This window comes from Terrapene carolina, unplaced genomic scaffold (assembly GCF_002925995.2).
Source record: "Terrapene carolina triunguis isolate 2854851 unplaced genomic scaffold, T_m_triunguis-2.0 Scaffold112, whole genome shotgun sequence".
NCBI lineage: Eukaryota > Metazoa > Chordata > Testudines > Emydidae > Terrapene > Terrapene triunguis.
The window spans coordinates 10,199,483-10,222,500 of record NW_020664463.1 but is presented as its reverse complement, the minus strand read 5'-3'; the positions used below and the strand labels follow the sequence as shown (position 1 = coordinate 10,222,500).

The 23,018-nt window shown below is 42.1% G+C and overlaps 1 protein-coding gene across 1 annotated transcript in view; it reads right to left on the bottom strand.

Annotated features, from left to right (window-relative positions):
* Window positions 1-23,006, bottom strand: part of TSPO (translocator protein) — a 24,407-nt gene extending 1,401 nt beyond the window's left edge. The window contains exons 1-3 of the mRNA XM_024213914.3: window positions 22,897-23,006; window positions 5,162-5,363; window positions 504-642 (exon numbers count right to left, since the gene is read on the bottom strand). Of these exons, the coding sequence (XP_024069682.1) occupies window positions 504-642; window positions 5,162-5,343 (321 nt within the window). The 5' untranslated portion in view covers window positions 5,344-5,363; window positions 22,897-23,006. The remainder of the gene's footprint in view (window positions 1-503; window positions 643-5,161; window positions 5,364-22,896) is intronic.
* Window positions 23,007-23,018: the final 12 nt, after the last annotated feature.

Sequence of the window (23,018 nt, the reverse complement as noted above, 5' to 3'; positions counted from 1 at the left end):
AGCCGGCCCTGCATGTAAGTATCTAAGAGAGCTGTGTAGTAAAAGAAGCGGTCAAGTAGTTCATAGGGTGGTTTATATCCGAGACTAGCTTTTTTCCCCCCAGACAGCAGAGAATTATTAGTGCTATCTAAAATTGACACTATTACGAGTCATCTCATAGTAAATTAATTTTCACAAGAATTTTGTCTAAAGGACCCCTAGGAATTTTACCTTGGCATAACTGTATTTACTTTAGTCATATGAATTATAACTTCTGTTAACAAAGGGTTGGAAAAACACACACTTGAGAGCTAACAATGTAATTACTAGATAAATTATGCACAATCTCGTATGAGAGTATGAGTAATAAAGGAATTTCAAAAATCTGCTACTCAAGCCAAATTTTACTTTTCTGTATGTACCAAAGTTCATTTTCAGAATAAAAAATGCTAAAGTTGGCACCTTGTAACTAACGGTGTAAGGCTATGACGAGACTTTAAATGTCAATATTACTTTATACTTACCCATCCTATTTTGTGAGCTCCAAAGAATATGGGAGTCCATGCCCAGTTTAATGCCAGCTGCCCTGCATACAGCCCAAGTGGAACCATTGACTCGTCATTGAAACCTCCTAACTCTTTCCATACCAGGTAAGAACCATATCTGAATAAAATGAACATGACAATGCAAGTATTCTGGCAAATTATACAATATAATGCATAAATAATTATAAACAAATACTTTGTCAAACTAGGTGACTTTCATAGGTAGGGCAAGAAAATTTTTCAAAGAAGTCTGTGACAGGAGTTTCCATCTTATTTTCAAAAGTCACAAGAGTCTAAGTGCATTCACTTGCAAGAGACTTAGGCTTCCAAGTGACTTTTGAAAATAGGATGGCGGATCGTAAGTCACTTAGGCACTTCTGAAAATGTTACCAAGCATTAACTAGAGGTAGGAGCAATGGATTTGGGCTAGAATCCAAAACTGAAGTGCTGATTTATTGTGGAACCTTCAATAAGTGGTTTCACACCCCTATGCTATTCAGGCAAAATGAGAGAAAACATGGTACTGAACCATCCAATAAAAGAAATAAGTAAAAAATTTTGCTGTCGCTATTTTCATTCTTGGATATAGGGGAGCAGATGAACTACTGCATTTTGGACAAATAGAAGTTTGAGTTAAGACCTGAAGACTATAGAAGAAGCAATTGCATTCGTCTAGATGAACTGAATACATTAATGAGTTTCGGTAACAGTGTTCATTGTGTGGAGTACAGAGATGGTTATTTCAGAAGTTATATAGGCAAATTTTCAAAACCGGGAGATAATCTGGAGGTCAAGTTGAATGAGTAGGTTCCTAACTGGAGCGTGAAGTGTTGGATTTAAATGTCACTTCATCTCCCTCTATTTAATGAAGTGCTTGTCATTTTAAGGTATTAATCTTTTTAAAATGAGTTAACAGAAGTTGAGGCTGAAACAGGCAAGAAGTGAGGAGAGAGAGCAATGGTGAATATGGGTAGTGTCTGCAGAGAAGTGATATTTTTATAACCATATTTGATTTCAGAAAGGAGGTGTCAAAAACAATCACCGGAGTGAAGAGAACTAGGGGCAAGGAGCTTTTCTCCTGTCAGTGAAATCCTCTTAGTACTGGTTACTGGAAGATCTTCCAGAATACAGCTTTGCAATTGCGAACATACCAGAATTCTCATTGCAATCCATGCCCTTTTAATGCCCATGGAATAGTGCATTCTGGGATAACGTCTTAGTTCACTGAAGGTAAGACAGGATCACTCAGAGGTGGGGGATATGAAACTAAAGCTTATTGTGTGCTGAAAGCCTCCCACATAGGGTTGCCAGGTGTCAGGTTTTCAACCCGAACGCCCGGTCGAAAAGGGACCCTGGCGGCTCCGGTCAGCACTGGGGAGCCACAACCAATGGGATCTGTGGGGGTGGTGCCTATGGGTGCGAGGGCAGTGCGCAGAACCTCCCTGGATACCCATGTGCTTAGGGCCTTTAGGGACCTGGCAGCTGCAGTAAGTGCTGCCAGGACCCCACTCCCCCACCCCAACCCCCTGCCCCAGCCCGGAGTCCCCTCCCACATCCAAACTCCCTCCCAGAGCCCGCACCGCTCCAACACCCTGCCCCAGTCCTGAGCCCCCTCCTGTACCCCAAACCCCTCATCCCTGGCCCCACCCCAGAGGCTGTACCCCCAGCCAGCACCCTCACCCCCCTCCTGCACCCCACCCTCGTGAAAGTGAGTGAGGGTGGGGGAGAGCGAGCAATGGAGGGAGGGGGGATGGAGTGAGCGGGGGCAGGGCCTCGGGGAAGGGGTGGGGCGGAGGTGTTAAGTTTTGTGCCATTAGAAAGTTGGCAACCCTAATCCCACAACCTGGTTAGCTGGATCATTCAGCACAGAAGTCCACTCCTTTTTTACTTTTGCTTTGTAGTTCACTTTTAAGTGTTAGTGGGCGCTTGATTTCAGGGCCAGATGAGTGTGTATCCCAAAAGACAGTCTGCTCCTTTGTGTTAGTAATTTGCTAGCTGTTTCAATGTAGCATACTGTTTCATATTGAGATGAAATCTACATTGTAGGTAAGAATGCACATTGAATTGTGCACCTCGCTGGGCAATGGGGAGCTCCATATGCAGGCTCTGCTCCGTGAATATTATTGAACTCTTAAAAATTCACCCGCACATTTTTAAGCAAGATAGATTTTTAATTGTTTAGCTGCAGATACACATCTAAGACATCCACATGGCTTTACCAGAGTTCAGTTTCACTCACATGTAGCATGAATAAGTTTATTTTTTATGTGGAAGTAAATAACCCAAGCTTGCATACGGGCTGTTCCTTTTCTAAGGGCACAATTTGATATGCTGTCAATTTGATCACTATCCTGTCAAACAAATGCTTTTAAAAAAACAAAAACGCTTCACATTTCTCCATCACTAGGAGGCACCTAGATACAATTCTGCTTCCAGCTGATTTGCGAAACTGTTGTTAACAAGCAATTGCACTTGTACACAGATATAACTTTGGCTTCTGCTCTTGATCTAGATTTTCTTGCAAATTTGTAAAGTTCAGGGCCAGCCCCTTAGTTACACAACTCTTTGGGAGTGCTCGTGCTCTGCTAGTTAATATCAGTATTGCATGACACAATCCCCAGAATCTTTTGCATGTGTTAAATGCAAATAGAGGAACTGGATTTGTTGGGCACTCTAAGGAATCTCTGTGGCGTTACGTATACAGAACGCAGTGATCTAGTTTTGAGTATGACTGAGGCTCTGAGAAGAAACACTTAACGCCCCCTGGGATTAGGATCATCATTGTGATTCGTCATCAAGAATAGGTATGATTAGGACATTAACCACGTCTAAGTATCTCAGAATGCACTGTTCTGATGAGGACATACAGGAGTGTATGAAAAACCTTCAAAATGTGGATCTTAAACCAAAAAACCTTACCTGGATCTCCTGGTTTATAGTCCAAAACCCAGACACTATTGTTTGCATACTGCACAGTTCATTCAAAGGCATGCTTCAGGGACAGCCATTTGGTTACATAACTCTTAGGGTGTGTTTTGCCAGGAAACCATCTGACAGCTTTTCCATAGAAAAGCCATCGGGTCTCCCTTCAGCGATCTATTATCCTACCTTTCAACAAAAAGGGTACTTCCTGACTAATCTTACGACGCTGTGATTTCAGAGCTAACTAAATGAGAGACTTTACTGAATACATGGGAGGGAACAGAATAACAAAAAGATACTTTGTTTGCATGGGGAGGGGGAAAGGGAAGGACACTGTGGTCTGAGCTGTAAAAGACTAGAAGGAGCGAAGGTGAGTAGAAATTAAGTGATAAGGCAAAGGCAAGAAGAGACATGATTCAGCATTTATTTTTATGCATATTGCTTCACTACAGTATTTTGCAATAGAGAGCACTATAATTAAGGAAATCTGTAGCATCCCATCATAACTATTTACTCTTTTCTAAAAAGTTTTCCTTTTTGGGGCTGAACTTTCCAGACTTAACAGGCCCAAGGAGTGCAAATTTGAGGAAAATCCCTTCCGTTGTAGTTAAGTGATAGAAGAGTTGGGGCATTGTAGTAGGTTTGTGGGGAGAGACACAACTCCGCTTCAAAGAAAAATTACTTTTTGCAGGGATCTGCGATAATTCAACTATAGCTGACCAAAAATGCACTAAACATGGCATAGGGCTAGTCCTGCATAAAGAAGATGTGAAACAAATTGGGGGCGCTGAAAGTCACTTTGGAGCTTGGTCATTGCACATTTGCTATGGTTCTCGTAGCCTAATGTGGCCTCCCCTCGTGGGGGGCTGGGAGAAAAGCACTTTTTCTTGGCTAGGCTGTTGCTGGGACAGTTTTTGTGTGAGGGAGATCATACCTGTCTAAAACACACAAAACAGTCCAGAAAAAAATCTACTTTATAAATAGTTTAGCTATTTTTTTTGAGATGTAGTGATTAGAATATATTTCTTGTATTATCCTTCAGCTTTTCTTTTAAAGTACCGCTAGGTCTGATATTTGGCCCAACACACTTGTGTATCCCTTTCACCATTGCCCATTTCTTTGACAGTAATGGCCTAAGTTGTCATCAGTATTTTAGACTAATTCAGTTAGAGGGCAGCAGATTGTACCAGATAATATGACACCGTTTAAAAGCAAAGGGTTTTATTACAGTGTTTTATAAGACAAGGGCTATAGATTCCTGGAAATTTAACTTACTCTTTATCCGGACAGTCCAAATCTCAATCCCTCATTTATTTACTAATATAGTTAATTTTAGCTAGAACTGTAAGAGGACACATGTACGGTGGGGGAGGGGGAAAATAAGATTTTAAAAACCCTTTCAATCAGTCAGCACATTACTTCACAGTTCTATTTCTCTTATTGGGGCAGTCAGAAGCAAATCAAAAATTCCTGCATTTAATACACCTCCCTTGTGCATACACCTAAAGGGCAGTGTTTCCTAAGCAAGTACTTACCTGTTGAACAGTGCAGGAACAACATTAAGTCACTCTTATAAGCTAATGTAACATATATATCCAATAACATAGCTAACTAGCGTTATGCAGTATGATTCTTTTTAACAATCCAGCTTTGCTATTGTACATTAAGCAACCATCAGACTAGTTAAGTGTATATACACAATATAAAAGACATACCCCATTGATGTATACAGAGTTCCCCAGACAGGGCCAAACATCCAGTTAGGTGGCCGCCAGGATGGCTTTTCAAGAGATTCATACCATATAGGGATTTCTCTCTTTGTTATCATGCCTCCCAAAAAACCTCCTGCATGGGGCAAGAGTGTGAAACCAACAGCCGGGGCCCACGTCGGTACCATTTCCAAGACAGTCGCTGAATCTGAAATAAACCCCAAACACCTGAATGTTTGTTTGCAAAGTGATTTTTAGAATAAAACTCTGGCAAAACACTTACAGATTAAACAGACTTATCTAAAAGATAATTATTGTACTACTTAACTCCTCTTCTAGGGCCTGAGCTAAAGCCCATTTAAGTTAATTTAAAGACTCCAGGCTCACAGACAAGCTGGAACACCTCAAGGATTCTTTTCAGTTTTTCTTTTACAGGCAGTTTTAATCTGATGCATTGTTTGATTCTACCAACAAAGATTTCTTGATCCATTAAGTCAATCACTGCACCTAATACACTGCTTCCTTACTCATTCATATCTCCTTCCTCGAGCTTGCTTAGCAGAGGTTTCAGGTTCAAAAACAAACATCCATCTTAAATAGTCTCTCCAATTTTCTGGGGCTGATCCTCAGCTAGTGTAAATTGTTTTAGCTCCATTGACACCAGCTGAGCATCTGCCCCTATATGTTTATCTCTCCAGTCAAAAGGCTTCAGTCTTGTCAGGTGCTGAACATCCACAATGCCCTTTGAGCTCAATGGGAGTTGTTGGACATTAGTGCCTTGCATGATCAGCCTAAAAGAAAGACTCACAAACCCATATTTGGATGATTTGTCAGTCATTCACCTCTTACCCCAATTGCTTGTATATTGGTGACACTACTAGTTTTTTTTTTTTGGCATAGCATTTTACATAGATGGACGGTTTGTGACAAGATGCAGAACTCTTAAAAAAAAGTTTTAGAAGTACAATTTACATAGTGCCAAACTGCATTATCCCTCACACAGATTTTCATCCATGGTTAAATAAACTATGTGAAATTCACCCACGTGCAGAGGGTCAGCACAAGGTTTAGGAGCAATATGAGCCCTCCAACCAACAGCGGGTATAGGCATTGGGGGTGAAGTTTGGTTGTCCTAGCTACATTAGCAGAGCAAAGGTAGCATTCAGAATAAATAAATAAGCTGGAAAAGCTCTACCCCAAGTTTTGTGGCCATAAACCACCTGCTATATACAATCCATATATAGGTTGCCAAAATGATAAGGGATTAAACGCATACCAAAAAGGATAAAACAGAAAAGACTGTTTTTGAATGCACAGTAGCCAAGTTCATGCAACCCTTTACTTTTATTATTTGCATAGGACTATAATCTTGCCCCGTTCTTTATGTGACGTAGGGTAAGATAGTCCGTTGTTGTAGCTGTGTTGATCCCAGGATATTAGAGAGAAAGGTGGATGAGGTAATATCTTTTATTGGACCAACTTCCATTGGTAAGAGAGAGAAGCTTTCGAGCTTACACAGGGTATGTCTACACTGCAATTGGACTCCCTTGGCTGGCCTGTGCCAGCTGCCACAGGCTCAAAGGGCTCTGCCTAAGGGGCTGTTTTAATTGCAGTATAGCCATTCAGGCTCGCGCTGCAGCTAGGGTTGCCAGGTGTCCAGTTTTCAACCGGAATGCCCGGTCGAAAAGGGACTCTGGCGGCTCTGGCCGTTAAAAGTCCAGTTGGCTGCCCGCAGTGGGGCAGACAGAGTGCCTGCCACCTCTACATGGCTCTTGGGAAACTGCCAGCATCTCCCTATGGCCCCTAGGCATAGGGATGACCACAGGGGCTCCACACACTGCCCCTGCCCCAAGCGCCAGCTCCACATCTCCCAGTGGCCAGAAACCTTTCCTACAACATGCCTTTCAAGATCCATGAGTTGTGTACGTGCCTATCACAATGTGTGGTGTATCTCATCCAGTGCACTAAATGCCCCGATAACCACTATACGGGTTAAACCAATCAACTACACACTCAAATGAACTCTCTCAGAAAAATAAGACAAGACAAAAACACCTTATCATTTGTGCGTGAACACTTTTCATAAAACGATTGCTCTGTATCTGACCTCTCAGACCTCATTCTCCAAGGAAATCTGTGCAACACCTTCAAAGGATGAACCTGGGAGTTTAAATTTGCAACTTTGCTAGACACTAATAACCAGGGACTGAATACAGATACTGGATTCATGGCTTTTTACAACAATCTGTAACCCACTAACAAACCCCCCGCTTCAGTAGTCCCCCCCCCTTCTTTTCCTCCCTATGACTGGAGGGGTATTAATGGGACACTTCACTTTGAATGGTCCCTTGAAATATGTGTTTACTACTTTGTATTCAGTTGTGACATTGAGTAGCTTGAGAGCAGCTCTTTGTAAGCTCGTCTCTCTCACTATAGAAATTAGTCCAATAAAAGATATTACTTCACCCACCTTGTCTCACAAAATAAGAAACTAATCCTGAGGAATGGCTACAGAGTGCTAAAGAGGGGACACAGATGAATAACAAGAGATACTGAAGATCAGTAAGGTAAGAGGAAACAGAAGAGCTGTGAAAGTGCTAAAAGGAGAGAAAATAAAGGTGCAGAGGGTGATTAGTTGTTTCAGAGGCAAGTCAAAGAAATGTGTCCCTTTGATTTGTTAGGGACCTTGGTGAACGTGATATGAATGATTGAGAGCAGAAGCCAGATTGGAGAGGATTAAGGAAAGCCCTGGCAATGGCCGTAGGCCATACAGACAAGAATTTTATATGCGAAGGGGAAGAGGAAGGATAGACTGGAAAAGCAGCTGGGATTGAGAGAAGAATTTTTTCATGAGTGGGTAAACAAGAATGTGCCTTTAGCCTGAGAGAGAAGCCAGAGGGGAGAAGATGTTTTGAAGATAAAAGAGAAGATGGGGAGAGCGTGCATGCCCATGAATGGATAAGAGACAGAAGGGAGTGGAAGGGTTGGAGGTGGAAAGCAGGCAGAAATCAGAGCCAGAGTCTGTGCACAAGAGAAGAGGGGAGAACTGTGGAGGGGAGAAGAAAACATCCTGCTGGACAGTGTCAATTAAGTCTTTGATGGAGGAGGGAAAGCTGGGAAGAGAGTTAAAAACCTGTGTAGTATGTTGCTACAAGTATTGTTGTCGTGTCTCTTATCTAATATATCCTATATGCAGAGTTCAAAACTTATTTTTACCAGGTCGTGTTTTACATGCAGCACAAGAACGGCAAGTTCTCACATTCCTGCAATTTTTATTTTTATTTTTAAATACCCCTGTGGAGAAGTATCTCTGTTGAAGCATATACTACTTCTCAGGAGTATTGGCAGCATGAAAGTGACACAGTGCTACTCACTTTCACTACCTACTTCTACTGGGACCCAGGGGAGTGACTACGTATCTGCAGGACCAACAAGCTCTGCTGGGAACAGGAGCTCCTAGTAGTTGTAGAGGATCATATCTCTGCTGCTTTTACAGAGTAATTTGGATGGAGTCCACTAAGAAGGTGAAAATGCCTGTGATCCTATCACTCTGCTGCTCTTATCCTCATTGCTGGGGAAATATGGGGCCCAGTTCTCCACCGTCCTGCAGTTTGTAGAGTCACTTGTACAGTGGATGTAAAATGATATCAAATCAGAACTGTAATGTTTTGCACCCAAGGTGAGTACACAAAGGACAAGTTAGTGGAGAATCTGGCCCAATATGTATAGGAGCAGCAATACAGGGATTATTTTGGAATGGGGGAGAACAGGAAATGAGGGAAGACACAAGACCAGGAAATATCCACAAAACGGGAAGAGGAAAGATGTGCACAAACAGAGGGGGAGGAGGAGAGAAAAGGAAGGGAGCGCTGCAGTAATGGCAGGACATAATTCAGGATTAATTTTGGTGCCCTGCCCTCTGGGCTAGTAATACTAATTAGTAATTATATAGCACTTTTCAAACAGAACTCAAAGCTTTTTGCAAGGGTTAGTAAGCTTTTTTGTCCCTATTTTCAGAGCTGTCCCTAGGGAACGGCCAATCGGGCAACCGCCCTGGGCCCTGTGCTTCGTGAGGAGGTGGGCGGAGAGATAAGGGGGGGGGAGGCAGAACCCCCCTCCCAAGCTCTCGCATCCCCCTCCCTCCCAGCGCCTACCGCTGATCAGCGGTTTTGCAGCGTCTGGAGGCGCCTGGGGGCGAGGGGGGGAGGGGAGAGGAGCGAGGGTGCAGTGTGCTCGGGGGAGGGGGCGGAACTGGGCAGGAAAGAAGCGGAGGGCAGGTGGGGCCTTGGGGGAAGGGGGTAGAGTGGGGGCGGGGCCCGGGCAGAGCCAAGGGGAGCACCCCCCGGCAGACAGAAACTTGGCGCCTATGTCCCGGGCCTCGCACCCCCCTAGGGACAGCCCTGCCTATTTTACAGAGGGGATAACTGAAGTACTGTGACTTGCTCTAAGACACACACCAAGTCAGTTGCAGGATTAAGATTAGAATTTAGGTTTCTTAACTCCCAGCTCCAGGCCCTGTCAACTACACCACAACCATCCCTAGATAGTAGGAGCACTACAATTCAGGTATTCAATCCTTGGGAATTAGCAACTTGTACCAATCTCTAATGAAAATCAATGGCTGAGTGAAGGAGCAGCACTGACTAACTTAGGAAGCCCTCCATAAATGCTCCATGTGGGCCTTTAGAAAGAGAACGAGTGAGTGAAAGGAGGGAAGTGGGGGGAGGGATCCACACCGACACTGTTCCTGCAAAAAAGAGGAGAGCTGGAAACAAAATGGTAAATAACTAACCAAGGATGAAAGAGAGGAGAAATGCATAACAAGCCAGAGGGGCTAGGAGAAAAGAAGTAATGCATAAAATCCAAATGTGATCAGAGGAGAAAAATATTAAAAGGCCTGATTCCAGAAAACCTTACTCTTGGGTGTATCCCTTATGCAAGTTTTCCAGTTGTAGGAGTTTCTGTTACATAAGAGTGTAAAGAAGTAGCTGACACTTAGACCTGAGATGTATAAGCACTGGAATAAATTGCCTAGAGAGGTTGTGGAATCTCCATCACTGGAGGCTTTTAAGAACAGGTTAGACAAACACCTGTCAGGAATGGTCTAGTTATTATGTAGTCCTGACTTTGAATGCAGGGGACTGGACTAGATGACCTATTGAGGTCTCTTCCAGTCCTACACTTCTAGGATTCTATGTTCTCCTACCACACCCCCATCCTTGTTCTAGATTTCTTAACACCATGACAAATCACATATAAAGCAGAACCTGCATTAGTTCCAAGCTTTTCTGACTTCACTTTTAGGGGAATTGAATGGCTTTCAGTTGCATTACTTTAGTTTATTTTCAGAGAGGGAACCAGTCATAGAGCTTACAAAATGCATTTCATAATAGCTGCTTGATAAGGAGTGTTTTCCAACTGTGTGATCATTAAGGGGACACCAACTAGATATCTAGTCACTTTAAAAAAAAATGTTCAGAGTGGATTCAGGCACTATACTTGTGTTCTGTGCTGTATAGCACCTAGCAGAAGGTGGTTCTGGTCCATGACTAGGGCTCCTAGGTGGCTCCACAATACAAATACTAATAACACACCTGCTCTTAAGTCTGCTGTCCTGTTTTTGTGGTTAAACAATCACATTTCCTATTTTGTATGATGTTTTTCTCAGTCCTATTCCTGTGCGAAAGACCGACACAAACAGGGGGAAATGATTAACAGGGTGAGTATTATCCAGTAAATCATGTTGTTGAAAAAATAAAAAGTTATGGCTGGAAGTGTTTCAAGGGACTCCTCCATCATCACCCAGAATGTTAAAAAAAAATTGTAAAGAAAAATGTAAGTTCAAAAGCCCAGAGTAAACATAGAGGAATCAATCCAGTTCCCGCACTGCCCTATAACTTTTCATCCCTAGAACACCAACCACTCTTAACTTTACCCCATTATTTGTTCTGTACTGGAAATGTGCAGTTAGATGTATAATGTTTATTAAATGTGTAGTAAGTATTTTAAAAAGTAATATACTTGTAGAGTATATAAAGCTGTCAGCTCTGACTTCTCAGAGTGGAGTAAAGTATGTTTAATATAATTTGAATGACTGATATTTGCTGTTTGTAGCTTTGTATCTAAACCTTGAAAGAATGTATCTTTTAACTATGGTGTAGCAACTAAGTTATGTCACCTTTTTGTACTGAATAATATTGTAGTGATTTTATAACCTCCAAGTAAATTTGTTATTTGACCTTTGTATATAGCTTTATATTCTGACATTTGAAAAGCTAAGGCTCAGTGGGTGGTGTAAGTTAATTGAGGTGATATTGACGGATGAAAGATTATATGGTAGAGAAAAACTGGCTGGATTTTTAACTATTCATTTTCTAGACTTAATGTTTGGGGATTATTTTGTAGTTGTGGGACTTTGTAAATTATGTGTGGGTGTTAAGTGAATTCCCCTGAAACACTTTAAACCTGAACAATTTTTTCTTTACTCATTTTTTGTTTGGTTGTTTTTTTTGGTTTGGGACTTACCCTATTTTGAATGAGTGCCAAAAGCTTAACCTGGGATGGTATTATTTTAATAGAAGGAGAGGCCTGCTATAATGGACCCAATGAGAATCACCAAAACAGGGGTCCCTTCCTTAGACTTTAGCCAGACTTTAGACTTTATCTCTAAAGGAGATATGGGGAGTTTGGGGGGAGGAAAGGTATATCTTGGAATAGAGGACATTAGAGAGAAATGGTTCTCATGGTTGCCTGTACCTCCCCTTGCATGCCTACTTCTATGCCCCTTGGTCCCCTATAGCTCTTATCCCCCATCCTCTGTTCCCTACCATTATCCAGGCTCTCCCAAAGCTTCCCCATTCTGAAACCAGGAGCATGGCTCTATGTTACCCTTTCATATCCCCTGTCCCAGCCCAAAAAGGAACCCTACAAAAAGTGAAAACATGGAAAAATTGCTAAGGCGGAGTACAAAAGAATAGCACAAGCAGGTAGGGACAAAATCGGAAAGGCTAAGACACAAAATGAGTTGCACCTAGCAAGGGACAGAAAAGGCAATAAGAAACGGTTCTTTAAATACATTAGGAGCAAGAGGAAGACAAAGTATAGGTTGACTACTTAGCGAGGAAGTAGAGCTAATAACTGATGACATCAAAAAAGCTAAGGTTTTTGAATGCTTATTTTGCTTCAGTCGTCACTAAAATGGTTCATGGTGATTAGATTCGAAACACAACTGATATTAACAAAAAGGGGGAAGGAATACAAGTCAAAATTGGGAAAGAGCAAGTTAAAGAATATTTAGATAAGTTAGATGTATTCAAGTCACCAGGGCCTGACAAAATTCATCCTAACGTACTTAAGGAACTAGCTGAAGCAAGTTTGGAATCATTAGCAAGTATCTTCGAGAACTCAATGGGTGGGTCCCAAAGGACTGGAGAAGGGCAAGCATAGTACCTATCTTTACACGGGGGAACAAAGAGGACCTGAGCAACTCTAGACCAGTCAGCCTAACTTTGATATCTGGAAAGATACTAGAACAAATTATTAAACAATCAGTTTGTAAGCTCCTAGAGAATAATAGGGTTATAAGCATGGATTTCTCAAGAACAAATTATGCCAAACCAATCTAATTTCCTTCTTTGACAGGGATATTGTCTTTGTAGATGGGGAGAAGCAGTAGAGGCGATATCTTGATTTTTGTAAGGCTTTTAACACAATCCCATGTGACCTCTTATAAGCAAAGTAGGGAAATGTAGTCTAGATGAAATTACTATAAGGAATGTGAATAACTGGTTGAAAGACTGTACTCGAAGAGTAGTTATCGATTGTTCACTGTCAAACTGAGAGGACATATCTAGTGGGGTCCCACTATGGTCAATCCTGGATCTGGTTCTAGTCAATATTTTCTTTTATGACTTAGAGGGGAGAGCCATTATAAAGTTTGTGGATGACATCAAGCTGGGAGGGGTTGCAAGCATTTTGGAGAACAAGATTAGAATACAAAATGACCTTGGAGAATTGGTCTGGAATCAACAAGATGAAATTCAATAAAAACAAGTGTAAAATACTTCACTTAGGAGGGGGAATTCAAATATACAGTGGTAGTACTGCTGAAAAGAATCTGGGAGTTGTAGGGGGTCACAAATGGAATATGAATCAATAATGTGATGCAGTTCTGAAAAAAGGCTAGTATCATTTGTAACACACAGGAGGTTGAATTTGTCCTGCTCTACTCAATACTGGTGAGGCCTCAGCTGGTGTACTGTGTCCCATTCTGGATGCCACAGTTTAGGAAAAATATGGACAAATCAGAGAGAGGCCTAAGGAGAGCAAGAAAAATGATAGAAAGTTTAGAAAACCTGACCAGTGAGGAAAGGTTAAAAAAACCTGCATATTTAGTCTTAAGAAAAGAAGACTGAGGGGGGACCTGATAACAATCCTGAAATATGTTAAGGGCTGTTTTAAAGAGGACTGTGATCAATTGTTCTCCATGTCCACGGAAGGTAGAACAAAAAGCAATGGGCTAATCTGCAGCAAGGGAGATTTGGATTAGATACAAGGAAAAACTTACTAAATATAAGGGGAGTAAGGTTCTGGAACAGGCTTCTGCAGGAGGTTGTGGAATCCTCATTACTGGAGGTTTTTAAGAACACAGTGGATGCAATGGTCAGGGATGGTCTAGGTTTCCTTGGTCCTGCCTCAGCGCAGGGGGATGGACTTGATGACTTCTCAAGGTCTCTTTCCAGCCCTACATTTTTACGATTCTATGGCCCTCCTCATGTCTTCCCATCCAGCACTTCTGCCCCTCAGCATTTCTCCCAGTATCCTACTCACTCACTCATCCCCCCACTTCTGCCAGTTGCAGCAGCACAGCCTTAGGCTGCAGCAGGTCAGTTTATACTTTAAAAAACATGTTAAAATAATTAAACTTCTTTTGTGTACTCATGGTAACTGCACTAGAGTGACCCCAGCCGTTGCAGCAGGAACCAGAAGAAATAGGGAAAAAGAAACAAAATACAACATTCTGCCACTTAAGACAACACGCCTCTGTGCGGGGTGTTTCTCCATCATGGTCTAATACGTAGGAAGCCATACTCAAGATTTTCTTCAGCCTCTTCCCCCTTCTCTTTGAGTGAGGGCTGGGGGGGAGGGGCAGCAGAAAGGAGCAAACCACAAAGGAAGGGATGGTTTGCTTCAGCCCAGAGGAAAAGTAAATAGTTCTTAACATAGGTGCCGACTCTGCGGGTGCTTAAGGGCTGGAGCACCCATGGGAAAAAAAATTAGCGGGTGCTTAGCACCCACCGGCAGCCAAGCTCCCCTACCTCCTGCCCACCTGCGGCCCTCGTCTATCAACTCCTCCCCCTCCCTCCCAGTGTCTCCTGCATGCTGCAGAACAGCTGTTCAGCGGCATGCAAGAGGTGCTGGAAGGAAGGAGGAGGAGCAGGGATGGGGTGTGGTTGGAGGAGGGAAACAGGTGGGGTGGGGCCTAGGGCTGAGCGAGATTTGATTACCCCCAGGGAAAATTAGAAGCTGTTGCCTGTGGTTCTTAATTTAAAAGTCTCTTGTAAACTATTTAGCCTTTCTGTAGAAGCAAAAGAGCCAGCTTCCCACTTCTCCTTTCTTCCTAGCCTGGGTGTTTCCTGACCCAGTTACCTTCCAGCTCAGGGAGATGAGGAAAAGAGAGAATGACTTTTGTTGCCTCCTCTTTAAATCCCTGTTTTAGTGAGCTACTAGCTAACCCTTTCTTTATCTATCTTTGTGCTGGGTATGTATACCCTATCACAACATCTTTAGATTATACATCTTTATAATTTTGCCACTAATATTACCCTCATCTAAAATTAAAAACACTAAAGGGCACTTCTTGCAGCATGGCCAACAAAACAAATGGTTTTGGTGTTTGTAGGCCTCACCATTTTGGGGATGTGAGGAGTTGGAGGGAGGGAAAAAAAAGCATTAGGAATAGTTTCAGAATATCAACAGCAGGGAATATTTTTCAACATCACAATTTCATAACTGCTTTTCTTGTTCACTCCCTCTCCAAAAAACAACCCCACAAAAACAGAACCAGAAATTCTACCAAGGAATGAGATATGGCATGCAAAATCTCAGTGGTGAGGAGGGAGTGGGTTTTTTTTCTGGGGTGTTTGCTGGAAGAGTGGATAGTTTTTACTGAGAATCCAGTTTGTTTTAATTATGGAGTGGCTACTACAGCAAGGTAACTCAGAAGAAACCGTGACACTGACTAAACAAAGAAAGTTTGTCAAAATACACAAAGTAAAAAAACAAATCTAGAGAAATGTTTTCTTTCACTTATAATAACCTTAGATGTTATCTCTAACAATAGAAGGAAATAGCACTGTAAATTTAAGTTGGTTGTATTTCTCTAAGGACAAAACGTGTGCAATATGGCTTGGAAGGATTAGATTTTTATTGGTAGTATACTAAACATCGATTTCACTGTGCACACACAAACCAACAAAAACATTCTATCAAAATGAATAGACAACAAAGTAAGAGAAATACTGTCTGAGAACTTATTAGATTTTGATTTAATGATATTTACTTTGTATATTTGGACATGTGATATTCATAATTTGTGTTAACTGTTATAATGCTTTAACTTTTTGAATCTGTCATTTAAATAATTGTCTGAACCCTCCCCATAATTTTCTGCAACTGTAAAAATTTAAATCAATAAAAACAAAAACAAAAATTCTGAAAACCCATAATTTTGCACAACAAAATTTAAATCAATAAAAATTAAAAAAGTTTAGATAATATTGATATTTATCAAAAATATTTACAATAAATTTAAATTCTGTCAAGCCTAGGCTCTCAACCTTTCCAGACTCCTGTACCTCTTTCAGGAGTCTGATTTGTCTTGAGTACCTCCAAATTTCCCCTCACTTAAAATCAACAAAATCAGATATAAAAATACAAAAGTGTCACATCACACTGTTACTGAAAAATTTCTTTTATTCCCATTTTTACTATCTAATTATAAAATAAATCAATGAAGATAAATATTGTACTTGCATTTCAGTGTATAGTATATAGAGCAGTATAAAGTCATTGTCTGTATGAAATTTTAGTTTGTACTGACTTCACTAGGGCTTTTTAATGTAGCCTGTTGTAAAACTAGGCAAATATCTAGAGGACTTGATGTACCCCTCAAAGACCTCTGGGTACCCACAGGCTACACCCTTGTTGAGAACCACTGGTTCAGTAGATGTACTTCTGTGACATTTTGTACTAGCTGTACTCTTTCAGGACATACTTTATTCCTAGATTTGAGCTGTACTATTCACACCTGGCAGCAGGGATTTCCCTAGCCTCCCCACCCCCAGTTACATGCAGTGCTGCCAATTTAGTCATTGGTTGGAAATTTGAATTGAAATTGAAACATGAATACACACTTTAAAAGCATACACAGCATATGAGAAAGCATAATGGGTTTGAAAAGTATGAACAAAGACTAGCTTCCTCATATAGCTGTTATTTATGACAATGTCGGCACATTTGTTTCAGCTATATTGGCCTACCTAACCATTTCAAATTATGATTTGTAAGCAAGGTATGAATGAGCTCTCCCATGACAGCTAGTGATGAGCCAGTGGTGGGTGGAAAGGCTTCAGGACCAGACTGTATTTACATGAACTCACCTACTCTGCCTAGGTATCCAGCAGACAGAGCTGTGCTGCCCAAGTGATCAATTTTGGCTGGGGTTGGGTCACAAATCACTTAAGTATTAAATGTGGGGGATATGAAATGTTGTTATCCTTATTGTGTGACTAAAGGGCAGCAGAACTGTGCTTAGCCTGACTGAATGAGGAGGTCTCCCTCCGTGCTTAATTTGTGCTAGGGTGTGCAGGGCTGAGCCCCAGCACCTCTGGGCTCGGCAGTTCAAAGCCCAGGCACCTCTGGGCTTGTCACATCAGTTATGAAAGTAACAAACTTGCTTGAGCCCCGGCAGCTCTTTCATTACAAATTAAGCACTGGTCACCCCCAACTGAACTGCACTCCCTAAGCAGGAGATTTAGATGCTATATCTTACTGGGGAGGAGGGAACGGGACACGAGTGTTTTGCTTGTTGGTGTGGGCTCTGCCTAAGAGTCACAGGCACTATTTGATCTGCCCCTCTCCTGTTTAGAGATAGAGCTGAGTAGGCTTCATAGAAAGTCTTTTGGTTTGTTTAGGGACCACTAGAGCTGAAATCACTGATAATCAGGTTTAAGTGCTTAGACCTGCTGTGGGACAGTGTTTCTGTGGAAGAGACAGCCCAGTGTGCACTAGCAGTGAGGTTCCCCCACTGAGAGCTGAAATCACTGAGAGCTGGGTGAAACCTCCAGAGACCTACTCACACGGTGGCAGCAGAAGGTGACAGTGCAGAGCCATTGGGGACGAAGCGGTAGAGTGAATGTTGGCATAACAAACAACAGCGGCCAGAGCATTGGACTATGTTTTAGTGCAGCGGTCGGCAACCTTTCAGAACCTTTCATTTATTCACTCTAATTTAACGTTTTGTGTGCCAGTAATACATTTTAATGTTTTAAGGTCTCTTTCTATAAGTCTATAATATATAACTAAACTATTGTTGTATGTAAAGTAAATAAGGTTTTTAAAATGTTTAAGAAGCTTCATTTAAAATTAAATTAAAATGCAGAGTCCCCAGGACCGGTGGCCAGGAGCCGGGCAGTGTGCGTGCCACTGAAAATCAGCTCGCATGCTGCCTTCGGCACACGTTCCATAGGTTGCCTACCCCCGTTTTAGTGACTTCACTCCAGAATGCTAGATTTGTGACTAGATTTGTGATTTTTAAAATGCATTATTTGCCAAGGTCATCATCTCACACCATTGCTATCTCAAGAGGTCATTATCTTGGAGTTTCTGTACTAAAATTTTTGATTATTATAATTATTTTTTATGTAAGAATGGCCATACTGGGTCACACCAATGGTCCATCTAGCCCAGTAGCCAGTCTTCCAACAGTAGCTAATGCCAGGTGCTTCAGAGGGAATGAACAGAACAGGGAATCATCGAGTGATCCATTCCCTGTTGTCCACTCCCAGCTTCTGGCGAACAGAGGCTAGGGACACTCAGAGCATGGTGTTGGATCCCTGCCCATCCTGGCTAATAGATATTGATGGATCTAACCTCCATGAACTTATCTAGTTCTTTTTTGAACCCTGTTATAATTTTGGTCTTCACAACATCCCTGGCAAAAAGTTCCACAGGTGACTGTGTGTTTTGTGAAGAAATACTTCCTTTTGTTTGTTTTAAACTTACTGCCTATTAATTTCATTGGGTGACCCCTGGTTCTTGTGTTAAGTGAAGGGGTAAATAACACTTCCTTATTCATTTTCTCCACACCAGTCAAAATTTTATAAGTCTCTATCATATTCCCTCTTAGTCATCTCTTTTCCAAGCTGAAAAGTCCCAGTCTTTTTAATCTCTCCCCAGATGGAATCTGTTCCATACCCCTAATCATTTTTGTTGCCCTTCTCTGTACCTTTTCCAATTCCAATATATCTTTTTTGAGATGGGGTAATCAGAACTGCATGCAGTATTCAAGATGTGAGCATATCATGGATTTATATAGTAAAAGTAGAGGAGCTTGGTTTGCCAGACCGATCAGCTAAGCCAATACTGAAAACCTATATGAAAAGGCTGCAAAACACCATGCCTCTGGACTGCAGAAAACCTTATAAGCCAGTCACTGTCAAAGCCAATTTTAGAAGAACTTAATGAGGCTGTTAAGAATGCTGGAGAGACAACTCAGTTTATGTATCAGAGGGGTAGCCGTGTTAGTCTGAATCTGTAAAAAGCAACAGAGGGTCCTGTGGCACCTTTGAAACTAACAGAAGTATTGGGAGCATAAGCTTTCGTGGGTAAGAACCTCAGATGCAAGAAGTGCATCTGAAGAAGTGAGGTTCTTACCCACGAAAGCTTATGCTCCCAATACTTCTGTTAGTCTCAAAGGTGCCACAGGACCCTCTGTTGCTTTTAACTCAGTTTATGTGAACCAACATGGCTGTTGCATCATACTTTCTATTTAAGCAAGAGATACCACACACTACAAACTGGAGGCCAATGTTAAAGTATCCACCAAGATAGGACAGATCTAAGTAGTGAGGCTGGTGGACTACTTTTGTTACTAAGTTCAGAGAAGACTATCGCCATTCTCCCTTGTAAGTCTACTGTTGAAATCACTTGGGTCATTAAGCAATGTCATCCAGGCAACTGCTACAACAGTAGTAGATCTTTGTCCAGCAATGGAAGCTACCCTTGGATCAATCAGAGATATCAATTGAAAATGTACTGGAAGAAGCAAAGACTTCAGTCCAGAGGTTGACTAATGAAGGTACTTATATTGACTCCTTTAGTGAAGAGGACAAGAAGTGTTTGTTAAGCCAGCTGAAAAAGTACACAGATTTAATTGTTACAAATCTACAATAGCGATTTCTGGATTCTACTCAACCTCTACGTAGCTTTTACAGATGCCTGTCTTATAAAACACCTACAGTTGAGTGGAGTGAGGCACTACCATCAATAGGGCTGCTATGTGATCAGGACAGAATAGAGAATTTTGAACACAGAGTGGAATATCATACAATGAATGAATGAAGATTTAACTTCAACTTCTTGATCATCACTACTGGTTCAACCCAATCTTTATGCTGTGTTTTCTGGGATGAAAGAAGTAGGAATTCATCTCTTGCTATTCCCAGTCACAACAGCTACAGCTGAGCATTCTTTTTCCTCATTGAATAGAATTTTGTGTTCTGAAAGAAGTCACCTTCTGCCTGATCATGAGCGTATCATGAAGGACTGGAAATAACAGACACACAAGAAGACACCAAAGAGTGCAAAATTACAAGAAGACACCAAGAAGAATGTAGGCTTGAGAAGCCAACTTTAATTGTTGTGATTTTAAAACATGAGTTAAATCTAAAAAAACGGTCATGAAACATTTTTCAGTTTTTACTAGGGTGTCATACAGCCTACCTTTGCCCTCATAGTCTCAACCCTCATCAGCCCTCACACACACACACCGAACATTCCAACACCCCACCCCAAATTTCAATTCCTGGGGAAATCACTACCTCGCAGTCATTAATATGTGAATCATAATCACCAGATCTGTCTCTGATTGGATGAAATGTAATCTTTTAGGCAGCCACAAATAGAAATAGGTAGCTTTTGCTGCTGTGGCTATTTGGGTATTTAACAGCAGTGAGGAGTCCAAAAGGAACCCTAGGCTACAGATTGACTTAACAACCTGAGAGCAGATTCCCTTGATAATGGGGGATGTTATAGGAGAAGCAAGTTATTCAAAGCATTTGCCTTTTCCTGCCAGCATTGTCTCAGTAGGGCTTGGGTTCAGCTTGAGCCAGTTGCTCCTCATCCAATTTATCTCAGTTCAACATTGCGAAAGAGGGGAGAAGATGCTGTTTATATTTCATGGGGGGGGGAGGAAACAAGCGTAAGGCTGGGTGGTATGTATCCCTATACTGTTGTCAGTTCAGCCCATGTTGTCTCAGTGACTCCTCCAATAACTTCACTTAGATGTTAAATAAGATGGCGAGGAAGACTGTGATTCCACGGAGGAGGGTTCTGGAGGAAGAGTAATATTTTCCCATAATGACCCTTTGGTCTGAGAAGAAGATCTGGCCGTATTACTTGCTATTCCAATTCATTTTCATTCTACTGAGTTAAATGATGCAATTCCTTTTATTGAACTGCTCTATGAAATGACTCACTGTTTGATGTTTCATAACACCAAACCAACGCCAAATGATTACACAAGTGCAAATGCAGGTTTGCATACTTCCACTTCTTTTCCTTGTAATATCTCCATTTGGTGCTCACTTTACTAAAATATGTTTCACTTTAGCCTTTCATGAATTCACTCCATTTCATTACATATATTTAATCAAGATCTCAAAAACAAGCATCCTCTTTTTCCCCCTCTAGGTAACAGGCAAAATAAGCTTGAAGTAAATATAGCAATTTAAGAAGTGAGATTTATTAGAGAGGAAATGCCACTAGTTTAAAATCATACTCAAACTAACGGGAAAAAGCAAATATTGACAATATGAGATTCTGGATGTGAGAGGCTGGAATTCAAGGCCCCCATGAAGCCAAATGAGATAGGAACTGGGACAGGGAAGAGGAGTAACGCTGTTACTCTTGTTAAACCACATGCAACAGTCTACTAGCTAGGGCTTGATTCATTGCTGTTGGCACAGGAGCCAAATTGCCCCAGAGGTTCTATAGTGGTAGGACAGCTTAAAACTACTGTGGGTTTTAGCACCAAAGGCTGAATCAGTGCATATTCTGTCTCCCTTGGTCCCATCCTCTCCCTGTTTGACACCACCCACTTTCTGTGCTTTGCTGGCAGCTCCAGGTGCCACAGTAGTGAGCATTTGCACTGCTATAAACCCCCTTCTGGAGATATTCTGCCACCATGGTGCTACAATCCAAGTTCCACTAGTGGAAGCCTGTATTACATAAGGGAAGGTTACTAAGCAGTATTTCCCATCCACTGGCTAGAACCAGCGATCCTTCCCAAATGTTTTCTTCTTGTGTTCATACAAAAAAAAAATGAGAGAGAAAGAAAAGGAAACTTTCCTGAACATTGTAACTGTAATACTTCAAATGACAGCAAGCCCCTATAAATTAATTGCTGATCTAACAGGAACATTATTAGTATACATTTTATAGCATTTTTATTCATAATTATCAAAGTGTCCCTCAAACTGTACTATGTCTCTATAAGGAATCATTTAACCCAGCACTGAAACGAAGCCACCTCGGGTCTGTAACTCAGTAACCAGGAAAATGAAAGGTACATAACAGGCAGGGCAACACTGCAGGGTTGGCAAAAAAACAGGAGAGAGAATCCCCTTACAAAGAGGGTGGTGAGGATAGTGTGGAAGTAAGAGCATGGACACACACCCTTCCCCTCCCTGAAGGGGGCATTGCTCCCAGCATTTAAGCGGTGTGGTCTGCACCTGCCAATGGAATGAGTGGGGGCAAGACAGTGTAAGGATCTCGATGATCAGAAAACACACAGTAAATGTTAAATTCCAAGTAGAATCACAACAGCGCTCTCTCTTTCACCCTGTATAACCAAGCTAAACTAACATGGACCAAATAAAGTAGCGCTAGTAATAATTAAACTCCCCCCATCTAAGGTGTATCTCATCTGAGAATCTCCATGTGCTTTATACACACTTAAAGAGGCCTCCCAGCACTACTGTGAAGCAGTCAAGGGTTGTGTTTTACAGATGAACTAACCAGAGTTAAGTGGCTGGGCCCAGGCGAGGAATCCCACTCCTTGGCTCTATCACTACTAGGCAAAGCACATAAAAAAAGGTGCTGCTGTTACTGCCGTCCCGATGCTGGCTGCAATATGTGACACCAGAAGACAGCCTCCGGGCTGCCATTCCCAGCGCTGTGTGGCACCCTGGGGCTAACCTTCCCCCTCTTGCTGTTACCAGTGTCTCATCGGCCACGAGGTGCGGTATAAGGTGCCATTTCCCTCCACCGCTGCTGCTACAGCCAGGCCGATCGACTAGCACAGGTGACACCCTCCCCTTGCTCCTGCTGCAACTGTGGTTACTGAGAGCTGCTTCCCTTTGAAATTAGCAGTTTCCGCCTCCCTGCGCCTTAATACGGAGCCACTGACTGAAGAGTCTCCGCCAGAAACTCACGTCCAGGGAGGCAGGGGAGAGACTCACCTGCTGCTGCAGCCCGAAGTTCGGCGAGGCAGAGGAGAGCTCAGCCCGAAGCCGCCGCTCTATGGACCCAGCAGGGGTGCGGCCTGACGGGCCTGTCCCTCCTACGCGCACGGGAACAGCAG